The 12,691-nt window shown below is 42.8% G+C and overlaps 1 protein-coding gene across 1 annotated transcript; it reads left to right on the top strand.

Annotated features, from left to right (window-relative positions):
* Positions 1 to 1,533: 1,533 nt before the first annotated feature.
* LOC142028635 (uncharacterized) lies at positions 1,534 to 10,702 on the top strand. The gene is made up of 5 exons (XM_075022482.1): positions 1,534 to 1,833; positions 4,711 to 4,806; positions 7,952 to 8,056; positions 8,471 to 8,566; positions 10,161 to 10,702. The coding sequence occupies exons 1-5, from the start codon at positions 1,596 to 1,598 to the stop codon at positions 10,268 to 10,270; spliced, it is 645 nt and encodes a 214-aa protein (XP_074878583.1). The 5' UTR covers positions 1,534 to 1,595; the 3' UTR covers positions 10,271 to 10,702.
* The last annotated feature ends 1,989 nt before the right edge of the window (positions 10,703 to 12,691 follow it).

Below are 12,691 nucleotides of genomic sequence, written 5' to 3' on the forward strand. Positions count from 1 at the left end.
AAGTTATGCATGAGTAATTAGATCCCTGTATTTTTTTCAGCATCAGTACTACATGAAAGGATATTTGCAACATGGGTTTGCACAGGATGAATGTAATTGTATGTATGTATCATCTAAAAGTTGCTTTGGTTGCCTAGGCACAAGCAAGGTGGGAATTATGCCTGTTTCAGGCAATTATTTAGTATTGCACTTCTAGGCTTCTCTTCTTTAATCATTTAACGTGTTACTTTGCTCCTTGAAAGGCTAAATACAGTCTTGCAAAGATCACCTTCCATGTGCCTTAACCTTTGCAAGAAGCCAGACAGCACCTCATGCTACAGATTTGCCTTGTATTCTACTCCCTCCAGGAACGGTATGTTCCACTCTGTAGGTGTGAAAAGGGATCAAAGCCAGCTTTCCAGCAGAAGTACTTTTGCCTTTTATTCTATCATGCAATTACACAAGATTTAATTTCCAAAGTGAATGCAGTTACCAGATCATGTAGACAACAAATTAAGCTGTTTTATGCCACTCACAAAACTAATTCAAAGTGTACTCTCGCTGTTGAAGACAGACTTGTTTATTCCTTAGTTTTTCAAAAGGCATGAAGTTTATTTCACTTTTCAGTAGATGCTTTGTATAGGTGCTTATACTAACCTTTTGTCGCTATTGGTCAAACTCATCTGAAAAAATTCCCTTGGGCTCAGTCTTGGCATTGAAAGTGGGCTTTCTCTGGCAAATATCTAAAACGGTAGAAAAAGCTTGTGAAAGATGGTAAATAATGAAGGGGAAAATGTTTTCTGGCCATCTGTGTTTCTGTTCTCACAACTGAAGGTATTTTCACAACTGAACTGAAATAAACTGCCATTTCATTTGTCACAGAATTATATTCAAGCCATTCTCAGAGAAGGCACGCTGGATGAGGCAGCAGCATGAAACCCATATTCCTCCCGTTTTCCCATCCGCAGAGTGGCAGTGAGTTCAGTACGTCAGTCCTCTCTCCCAAATCACCCTTCGAATATCGTGCCACGATATTCGCATCGTGTGGCGACTTGAAAGCGAACAGAAACGTGGAAGTCTGTAAGGTCGCAAAGAGGGACGGAGGTCGGTCCGTCGGTCTTGCCGTGCCACCCTGGGAAGGGGTGGAAGGGCCAAAAGGCAGCAGGGCCCGCGGCTAGGCTTCGTGCTCAGGCGGGCTCCTTGGCCTACCTACAGTTAAGTCCTGAGAAATGCCTACCTCGTGGCTGGTCCCCCGCCTGGGCAGGCTCTGGGCCGGGCTGCGGCCTGCAGACCCCCCCGGGCCCGGTTGACGGCAGCCACTGCGGCGGCAGGGGGCAGCCCCGGCCCCGGCCGCGCACGGGTAACCCGCGGGCTGTCACGGACACCCGGGTGGGGCTTCCACCTGCCGCGGCATGGCGCGGGGGGCGGCGAGGCGGGGGCAGGCCGGCGCTGCGGTGGGGGTGAGGAGGAGGAGGAGGAGTAGAAAAGAACCGAGAGGGGAAAAGCGAGGGGGGGTGAAAGGGGAGTGAGCGGAGAGGAGGCGGCCGCGGGCAGCGTAGGGGGACGGCGGCGAGCTGCCCGAGCCAGCGGCTGCCGGCGGGCGAGGCGCAGGGGCCATGGCACGGCGGGGCGGCGGCGGCGGCGGGACGGCGCCCCGCCTGCTGCTCTGGCTGGCGCTGTGGGGACTGTGGCGCGGCGGCGACGCGGGCGCCCTGCCCGCCCGCGGGGAGGCCCGGCCCTTCGGCGCGGGCCCGCCGGCGGCCTGCAGCCCGCGCTGCCAGCACGGCGGGCTCTGCCTCGGCAACGGCACCTGCCTCTGCTCCAAGGGCTACGAGGGCGAGCTCTGCCAGCACGGTAACGGCCCGGCCTCGCGCTGCGGGAGGGGCGCTCGGACGTGCCGCCGGGCGGGAAGGTGGCGGCGGGCTGCGGGGCGGCCCCCGGCGGGGAGCCGCTGCGGGGCGGCCGCGGAAGAACGGCGGGCGGGGAGAGGCCGCTCCGCCCCTCGCGTCGCCCTGGGGGGAAGGTGAGAAGCGCCGCGGGCAGCGCGGCGGCCGGCCCCGGCCCGGAGAGCCCGTTGGCGGGGCGGCCCGCCGTGCGTCCCCTGCCCGGGGCTGTAGGGAGCTCTTCGTTGGCGGTGGTCCCTGGGGACGCGTCTCGGCCCGAACAGGGCTGGGCACAGGTACCTGCGTTAGCTCTCCGAGCTGTCAGCCTTCCTGCAAGTAATCCCCCCGGGAAGGTCTGAAGAGCTGGGTTCGGGTCTGGTGTGCGAGGTTGGCGGTTAGGTGCCAGGGAGGGCGTAAGTAAGGTGCGGTGGAAGAAGAGGGGTAAAGACACCCGGGTTCTGGTGAGGCGAGGCAACGATAGCAAACTGACAGAGCACAACCGAGAGCCCGCTCCTCTATGAAGACGCTGACGTAGGTGAGCAGATCCAGCCGTCGGAAAAGGCGATATTGTCAGTAGATAGCGTTTTACCACTTGAGCATTGGGTAAACGACCACTTACTGGACAGGCTTCTGCATCGACTTCCTCTTATCGTTTTCACTGTGCATGTTTAAATACTTGCCTGAGTAAGGAATGGTGCTTTTAGAGGCTTGATGGCTTTCCAAGCCTCAGCAATGTTAAACTGGTATTTCTAGGTGCGATTAGTGATAATAGTACTAACAGAAAGATCAAAAAAGTGTGTAGAAATTAGGACTTGTAAAAATACTGGAAGTTACTTCTTAGGTGTTACCTGACCCACAGAGTCATTTGTACATCCCATTGCCATGGTAGGAGGCGTAAAGCTAGGGTGAACCAGAGTCTGTTCCTGTTGGTTTCCAAGGGGAGACAGTATTTTTGAAAATGTCACCCAATATGCAAAAGTAAACACTGAGGAGAAGAGTTTTAGTTTAAACCCTGTTTAATATAATGCACCTGATTTCTAATTCCTTTCTTCAAAAGTTTAACTGCAGAGCATTGTGGCTGTTAATTGGTAAAAATCACTAAATATCAGCAATTCTCTTCTTCACATGTTGTCCTGTTTGAAGAGGTGATATAATTCATACAATATTTGTTCTAGTTCTGAATGCCCTTCATTTAAAATGTTATTTTTTTTTACACTCTTAAATGGGATGCTGAAAATTTCATTCAGCACTGTAATCATTCATGGAGCATTGTTTTATTTAGAAGCTAAGAATAGCAGGTGGTGACAAATGATGTATAGCTAATGCACTGCGTAGTGAGGATGAATAGCTATGCTGTATACACTGTTCCAAACAACTGTTGGATCCTAGACATTTTTGGGTTTAGGGGAGATGTGAAGGATTGTTGGAAATGCAGATCCGTTTTTCAACTACAGAGGTGAACTGTCTGGAATTGTTAAGGGAACCACTGAATGCTTGTTCTGATAAGCTCATCAATGTAGAAAAAAAATCGGATAAATGAAGCTTTATCCCTTGTTCTGTCAAGAAAACTGAACTGAAAACTATGTGAAATAACACAGAAATAGAGTTTTTTCTTAAATTAAGAGCTCTTGTATGGTATTTCCAATGAGCTGAAAGCACCTGGTGAAAGTGTTATGCAGAGCTGAGTGCTGAATGGTTCTTTCATACATGTCTGTGTCCTTTATTTGCATGCAAATACTCATTCTGCAGATACTAATGTGAAGAATCCTCTATTCTTCAGTTGGGTTGCTTGAGAGTCCTGTAAGTATATGAGGGAAAAATCAGTGTGGTGTTACTTGCTGCTCATCTTTTCCCTTCCCTCTGTTTCGGACTTCTTGCCCATCCAGTCAAAGGATAAAGCAATGTGGTGTAGAGAACTCATCTCACACCTGCAGTTAGTTCAGATGAGACTCTCTGAAACACATGGGTTCCTAAAATCTGTGCGTGAATAAGCAAATGTTTTCTCAGACACCAGGGCTGATTGAGGAATGATTTATGAGTAGCAAGGAGGCCTATGTGATAGGTAATTTATTTTCAATCTGACTGGACTTACTCAGAATTTTGCAAAATGAAGATTTTAATTTGTGTCTTATCCAACCTGTTGGCAATGAAAAGGTTGCAGAATCTGTGATGATCATAGATGCTTTTCTCCCAACAGATAATTACAGTTATGACAAAAGTTACATTTATCTCAGATGATTTCTAAACAAACACTGTACATTTCAGAAAGGTCTCTGAGAGGCAAGCTGAGGCAAAAAAAAGAGAGTGGAGGAGAAGGAAATGCTGACTTCTGGAAACATTATAGAGAAGAGGTATGAGGAAATGAGCATGTAGTTTTTCTGAAGAGGTGTGTAGGAATCCAGTAAACAGTGAAGTCTGATATTTCATCATAAGAATCAGAAGATGCCCCTGAAGTTGCAGCATTTTTTATTAAATCATTTCTTCCTATCAGCTCTTTTCTCACCTGTCATTTCTTGACTTGAATTATCAAAAACTTCTTTGGCAGTCCAGCTGTGTTCCTTTGTTCCTTTTTAATATGGCTCTTTCTTCTGCCTGTTCTGTCTAGGGTCCAAAAGCTTCCTTAGTTTTGAGTGTTTAAAAGCTTAAAATGGTGGAGTGCTCTCTGTGCAGGGAAACTGTTTCACCTGATCGGCAATGTAGGATGGCAGGGCAAATATATCTTAGGAAATGTGAAGACAAACTGAGTACTCGGAGACTAAAACAACGCAAATTTCTTATGTACTTAAGTAGTAATTTTGGTAAGCTTTACCAATATTTATCCAAGCTTTGTTTGTTGTCTGTCTTACAGCAACATGTTATCCAAAATGCAAAAATGGTGGGGAGTGCCTCAGACCTGGAAAATGCAGATGTCCACCTGGCTATGGGGGTAGATACTGTCATAAAGGTGAGTAAGACCCTAACAAGTGACAGCTTGGAAATACAAGGAGTTTGAAAACAGACAAAATTAATTTGGGACTCCTCAAGTCCAGGATCTAATGCACTTTGAAATAATGACCTTAATTCCTTAGACCTCTGACCTTACTGTCAAAAAATGCATGACCTAGAGGATCTGCATGCTTGCAGGAGAATAGGGTGGAGTATATGTACTGAAATGTGTTGTGAGAGTCTGAGAAAATTTTGTCCTTTGAAAAATATCTTGTTTATGTGTTATGTAAATATTCTGGTTAGCTCTATAACAGACTCTTTCTAAATAATTTAATGAGATGACTTGTATAGATACATATTTCTGTATTAAGTGGTTGAAACTTTTGTGTAGTATCTGCAAGACGGTAATACTGAGGTCAAGTCACTAAAGATATGCATGGCAATGTATTGTTGATAGGTGATGGGAGATGACAGAGGTCATGAGTAGCAAAGACCGATTTTTATGGTTTTGTGAAGCCTATTGAATGTATGGATGGATTGGAAAAGGCAATCCAAGAAAATATTGTTATATAGTTATGAACTGATCAGACTACTGAGGATGACTTGAGTTCTGGGATAAAAGGGGAAGCAAATTTGAAATAGTTTGAGGGGGAAATGATGTAGTATGTAAGATATCCCCAGAGAGTGAAGGAAAAGAAAGCATTGTTTTCCTTTCAGAAGAAAAACCTCAACCTGGCACTTTAAGTTTTTCTATAACTTCTTTTTGGAAAGACACTGGTAGATTAGTTGGGCAGTTGTCACTGTGTTGAGAACTTAATAAGCATTCTGCCTGACTGTGGTCACAACAGCTGGCAACACCTCACAGGATTCTCTATTTATGCTTGATGTTTATTCTGAGGGCATTTTCTTTATTTCCTTCAAATGTGAAATAGCTACAAGAGTTTACTTGGAGTGTAACTTAATGGGTACTTGGGGAAGGAACTCAGCTAGCTTCTGCAGCTCTCTGGAGTCTTGTTGTTGTTGGGTTGTCTGGGTTTGGGGTTTTTTTGTTTGTTTGTTTTATTTTTTTAATAAAGCTGTATTTGGTATTTTATGAAGAAAGCATGACCTGAGTGTACCTAACATGGTAACATCTAAGTTTGCAGCAGCTTAAACTGTAGCTCTGGGATGTTAACGATACTGAATGGGAATTCAACTGCCAGTGATAATAATCTGATATCAAAATTGTTAACTATAATATGAATAAAAAAGATGAAGTGTCTTCTAATGAAGATCTGTATAACACGGTACTATTGTGTAATGCATTGGGAAATAACTATTCATTCTGAGTAGACATAACAATGTTGAGAGCTATGTGGTAAACTGGAGCATGGTCAGCTTCATCTTCCAGCAAAAGGATTATTTTTTTTTAATTTTTTTTTAATTTCTTAAAAACTAACTGAAAGTGTAGGTTTGTGGGGTCTTGACAGGGACCCCACAAGAAAGGGGAACTTGACGTTCTCAGAAGAGCCTAAATCAGAAGCAACATGAGAAGTACTACTTAAATTGAAAAAGCAGAGTGAGGATTTGGTTTATGCTAATTCTACAGTCTAGACTTGGATTTGTATCTGAGTAAAAGTCCTGCTTGCATTTGTTATCATGTTATCCATGTAAGGTGAAGGATGTGCTTGTGCTCACCTTTAAGGTGGAGTACTGTGGCATATGGAGCCTGGATCTACAAACTTGCAGTGTGGTGCAATGTGCTATTACAGAATCACACAGAATCACAAAACTGTTGAGGTTGGAAGGGACCTCTGGTGGTCATCTTATGTAACCCCCCTGCTCAAGCAGGGCCACCTAGAGCCAGTTGCCAAGGTCCCTGTACAGATGGCTTCTGAGTATCTCTAAGGAAGGAGACTCCACGACTTCTCAGGGCAACCTGTGCCAGTGCTTGGTCACCCTCACTGTGAAGCCATGCTGACTATTCCTGATGATTTGCTTGTCTTGAATGTGCGTGGAAATGGTTTCCAGGATCAGTTGTTCCACTACCTTACCAGGGATTGAGGTGAGACTAACCAGCCTGTAGTTCCTTGGGTCCTTTTGCCCTTCTTGAAGATTGGAGTGATATTTGCTTTCCTCCAGTCTTCAGGCACTTGTCCCTGTCACCACGAAAGATCAAATACAATCAATATTAAATACATTAACTTATACTGTGTGACAAAGAAATATGCAAACAAGCTTTGAAGCCCTTTTCTAGCTGTGCTGGAGTTGACTTGTGTGTCCTTGCATGTTCAGCATTTGTGCCAAAAATCTGTTAGCTGAAATGAGCTCAAAACTTGTGGTAGAACAGAGATTTGGACTTTTTTTTCTACCAAGTATCAAGCAGACATTCCAACTGTCTATTGTTATAGTGACAGATAGTTGTTTCTCCTCAATACAGTGAAGGTGGTGTATACATTTACATTCATGCTTGTGAAAGGATGCATTTGGTTGTACAGAACATGATTATGCCGTATTTCAAAGATGGTGCACACCACAGTTGACACCAATCACGTCTGGCATAAATAATGCTCCATTAATGAGGCCTTCAGGGCTTTGACATGTAGAATGATTCTGGAATGAGGAGGCTGACTTAGATGGTTGGCCTTTGGGAAAGCACCACTCGACTATAGTCATATGTTCATTTGTCAAAGTAATATCCCCTTCTCTTCTTCCTCTTGTTATGTGTAGGTCCTGTCAGGTAATGAAATATGTGAATCCTTGACCACATGTTACTGCCTTACCAGCTGTGATTTGGCAAGATCGATAAGAATATGCATGTTAGTAGTTACTGTGGTGTAGCTGATGAACAGTGGTGTAGCTGATGAACAGTTGGTTCACAGTTGGGGAGGGGAGGAGCTGTGCCATAGCAATAATCAAGTTTGTTTGTTGGTACTCTCAGGCTAAATGGTCAGCAAGCTTTTAAGCACATGCTAAATTTTAACTGCATTTTGAGTTGGCATTTGCAGACGTGGTTCTGTCATCTTCACTCACTCATAGAACTGTGCCTTGCTCTGAATAGTTGAAATTTTAGTCTTTGCAGATGTGATAAAACAAGTAGTCGATGGTAGACCAGCTGTTTAAAGATAATTATTTGAAGTCCTATGCTGCTTCTGAAATGTAATGTGTATGCTGTTCTTCCGCAGTAAGCTGTGAAGGAGGCTGTCAGAATGGTGGGGAATGCATCTCTGTCAATGGAGTTGTGAAGTGCCTTTGTGCTTCTGGTTGGACAGGATCAAGATGCCAAGAAGGTGGGTATCTACTACATTCATGAAAATATTTATATTGATTAAAAATACAACTGCAGTAAAGAAAACATTTTAAAAGTATTAAGAAACTAATAACTATGGAAATGTCATTGCATTACTACCAAAATGAAGGACCTGCATTATTGGTACATACTCAGATAAAATAGTGTCAAATTATTTTGCATTAAAGTGTACATCTGTTAACATTTAAACCAAAATTCTTAACATAGTACATAAATATTTTTTCCATTTCCATGGTCCTGGAAATGCCTTTAGAGTTATACCAGTTGATCATCTGGCCTGGAAGAAAATGTGTTTTGCCATTTTGATTTGTATCATCCTGAATCTTTCATTCTGTCAGGATTCTTTTATATCAGTTTTATAAATCCTGCTGACTTACCCATTCTTTTCCACTAGCAATTTGTCCTCAAGGTTGTCGGAATAATGGAGCTTGTGTGGCTCCTGGGATTTGTAGCTGTCCAGCTGGATGGGTCGGTGGAGCATGTCACTTAGGTAAATGACTTCTGACATTTTTTGTTTATCCTTTTCTCTACTTGTTTGATTTACCAATATAGTGCTCAAATCTTCAGTGCTGAACAAAGCTGCTAGGAAAGTATCTTAGAATAATAAACGAGAGCTGCTTCTGCATACTGGGGATCTTACAAGTATGCATAAGGAGTAGATGGCTTTTCAATTTGGTCAGAAATCAGAACTTTTCCACTTTACGTAAATTCAGATTCAGATTTTGGTTGTCACCAAATTCATTGATCAGTATGTCTTGTTAGTATTTCTGAAATATTTTCTATAAACCGAGACCCCAGTATAAAGAACTGAAAATGGTCATTACAGAAACACTATCACTACTGATGTGGGTTAGAAGCTTCATTAAATTTTATGGACATGGAAAATTGAAAATTGCTTCTCACTTTGAGGATAAGTTGGCAGACTCAACTCCAGGTGCTCTTAAAAGAGTAAGAGGAAGCCAGTTCTAATCAAGATCAGTACTGACTGACACTCTTGCTGAATAACCACTTGCATTTTCCCAAATTTTGATTCACAAAAGCAGATGATTATAAAAACTTTAATCTACCCTTCTCTGGCAGGGCCTTGTATGCTCATAATAGCACTGCCCGGATGCTAAAAGGCAATAATCCTGAGACTGTAAAAAGATTTTTGTTTGCTCTCTGGGAGACTGAGAGAAAGCTCATTTAAATGTTGCTTTTGAACTGGATGTCATGGGTGCAAGGTCTCTGGATTAAGTTCTCTGCATTTGAAATTTTTGTGTGGCTGTGGGAGTCCAAATCAGGTAGTGTTAGTTCTTCTGCAATATATATAGTCAAGCAAACATTAACAAATAATACTTTAACGTTCCCATTTGACCAGCAAAATGCTTATCCTTTTTATTAATCAGTGTATCGAGACAGAGGGTGATATGAAAAGGTAAATATGGGAGATGCAGAGAACTTACAAAATGCTTAGCTCCATTCCCTGCACCAGCAATAATGGCAGAAGTGTTCATGTTCTTAATGTCAAAATAATCACTGTTCCTGAACTAACTAGATCTGCATCCAGTTTGACTTCTGTTGGTGCAGATGTTCATGAGCAAACTGCAGCCCCTGGCTTGTTAACTGAACGGGTGTGTAGTAGCTAGGGGACAACTAAAGCTGTGCCTGTACAGTCCTCCTCTGCCCTTCTTGCAGGGGAACGAAGGGCAGTGTGTGAGCAACAGCTAGTATGTGGCATTTCCTCATGGATGTGGATCCAAGAACCAGCTTCAATAAGTTTCAGCAGGAATTTTTATTATTCCCTCACTTTCATGGAGGCATTCATCTCAAAAATAGCCTGTGCCTTAAAGAACAACAGAAATGATAGTATTTTAAAAGGGAATAGAGCACGAATAAGACTAGACATACTGAGGCTGTATTCCAGTGAAGGCCATGATGCCATAAATTGAGAGGCTGTGCTTTTCAGTTCTTCCATTATGCTTTTATTTATACTGTCCCAGTGCGGTCACCAGGGAACAATTCTGCTAGCACAGTAAGACAAAGAAGAAAAATGATCCTGTGTTGGGCTGAAGACATACTATGTATCTGGTGTCTCATTTCAGCTGTATGTAAACTACCTTGTCAACATGGAGGAAAATGCATAGCTCCAAATGTGTGCAGATGTCGACTGCCGTACTCTGGTCTACAGTGTACAAAGAAAAGGAAGGAATGAAGCAACTTCAGCAAAGATAAGCTGCATTTTCTTCATGTAACTCTTCATACAGAGATGAAGTCTGCAGCAGTGGGGGACCTTAAAACAAACACAGTAACTAATTGATTTCAGATAGCTTTCTGTCTTCAGTATATTAAGTAAACGCTTTTCTGTATGAAAGAAAAGTATTGCTGATTGTAACAAAGCTGTTAATAAGTATCCAAGTGCATGTAGTGTATGGCACACATTTTCTTCTGTTCTCATTTTTTCTTCGTAAGCGGAAGTATTATGTCTTGGTTGATACAGCTGACCTTGAAATAAAATTTACTCTTCAAATAAAGTACTTCAGAATAGATCTATGCTCTTCTTTTTGATTTTTTTTCCCCCTTTGACTAGAATTATTGTGTTATATTAATGATGTGTTTTTAAAAAGTACATGAAACAAAATGTCCTTAAATCAGATCATCAGAAGTGGATGTTAGTTTAAGTATAATTTACCTTCAATAAGATTACACAGTTGCAAGAGGAAACTTGCAGAGTTTGCATCTTTCTGGAACGTCAGTAAACTGCAAAGCATCTGATTAAAATCCTGGATATCGTTTTATGTATGCTTCCTGCCCTTCCCTCCCAATCAGATTTGGATCTTGATCAGTTAAACAGTATTAAGAAAACCCCAAACACAGTACTTGTTCAGACAGTTCTACTGTTACTTTTTAAAAGCTTAGTCCATACTGATACTCTAAAAGAGTCCTTATCTTGACTACTTCTACAATCATATTATCTGATCATCTCTCAACTTCCAATTACTTCTTTTCCTTATCCCAGTAAGATAGGGAAATGCATTTATCTCCCTTCTTGTCACGGTTTAACCCCAGCCAGCAACTAAGCACCACGCAGCCGCTCACTCACTCCCCCCCATCCAGTGGGATGGGGGAGAAAATCGGGAAAAGAAGTAAAACTCCTGGGTTGAGATAAGAACGGTTTAATAGAACAGAAAAGAAGAAATTAATAATGATAATGATAACACTAATAAAATGACAACAGTAGTAATAAAAGGATTGGAATGTACAAATGATACGCAGGGCAATTGCTCACCACCCACTGATCAACACCCAGCTAGTCCCCGAGCGGCGATTCCCTGCCCCCACCCCCCAGTTCCTAAACTAGATGGGACGTCCCATGGTATGGAATACACCGTTGGCCAGTTTGGGTCAGGTGCCCTGGCTGTGTCCTGTGCCAACTTCTTGTGCCCCTCCAGCTTTCTCGCTGGCTGGGCATGAGAAGCTGAAAAATCCTTGACTATAGTCTAAACACTACTGAGCAACAACTGAAAACATCAGTGTTATCAACATTCTTCGCATACTGAACTCAAAACATAGCACTGTACCAGCTACTAGGAAGACAGTTAACTCTATCCCAGCTGAAACCAGGACACTTCTGGACACGTAGACATTGACAATTCATTCCTATTCAAGACTGTGTTGTTATAGGAGCAATATAATGGGAGCCTACAGACTGGCGGTGAGGAAAAACCGTGTCTGTCACAAATCACCTGTGTGGAGGATGCTGAGGCTTGTCTTCGGGCCATGTTCCAGTTTGGCCTCATTGAGGTTTTGCAGCCTTTTAAACAGGCTGCAGATTGGACCGAGACTCCTACGTTCATTGTTTCATGTTTCATTTGTGCTCTTTCTTGAAGGCTACAGTTGAGGAAGGTTTTGCCAAAGCATGCAAGTTGAATCTGTCAACTTTCTGAATGATGCCCAAATCAATTTTTTTTTGAGAGATAGATTGAGCTTCATTGTCTTCTAGGTGAAACTGGATTTTATTTTTGCGGGAGAATTTTAACTATGCATTACGTTAATCTATTTGCCTATGCATTATTTTAATCCATTTGATGGAATAATATTGTATTTGTCTATCACCTCCCTTACCACAACATGCAGCTTCATAGGCAGAGTGATTTACATGGACATGTTTCTCCAGGGATTACAAGCCACTGAGCATTGACAAGAAGCAAAGGAAATGGGGTCTTCTCAGTTACCAGTCTTCTCTAAAAGAGAGCACCCAAGCATACGGAGGGCGAATGAAAGACACTGGTATAGTTCATGAGACCCCTGTTTTCTGTTATGAGCAATTGAGAAGCCAGCCTCTGCCCTTCCTTTGGAGGCCGTTGTGTTTGGTTCAGGTGAAACCTGCTATGGACATGGGTTGAGCAGGTTTTGTTACCAGGGGCAGGGGACAGAGTAAGAGGACCGTATGTTTTTTGTGCTGCTTTTGCTGTGATACACTGGGTATTTCAGACATGAAAATTTTGGTTTTCACGCATGGAACAAGATGATTCATCAACAGTTCCGGAGTAGGCTTTATTATGATGATGAAATTTGGTGTCTGTGTCATAGTTCACTACAATAATCATGCTATAATTTAGAAATTCAGGAGTTA

This window comes from Buteo buteo, chromosome 2 (assembly GCF_964188355.1).
Source record: "Buteo buteo chromosome 2, bButBut1.hap1.1, whole genome shotgun sequence".
Classification (NCBI taxonomy): Eukaryota; Metazoa; Chordata; class Aves; order Accipitriformes; family Accipitridae; genus Buteo; species Buteo buteo.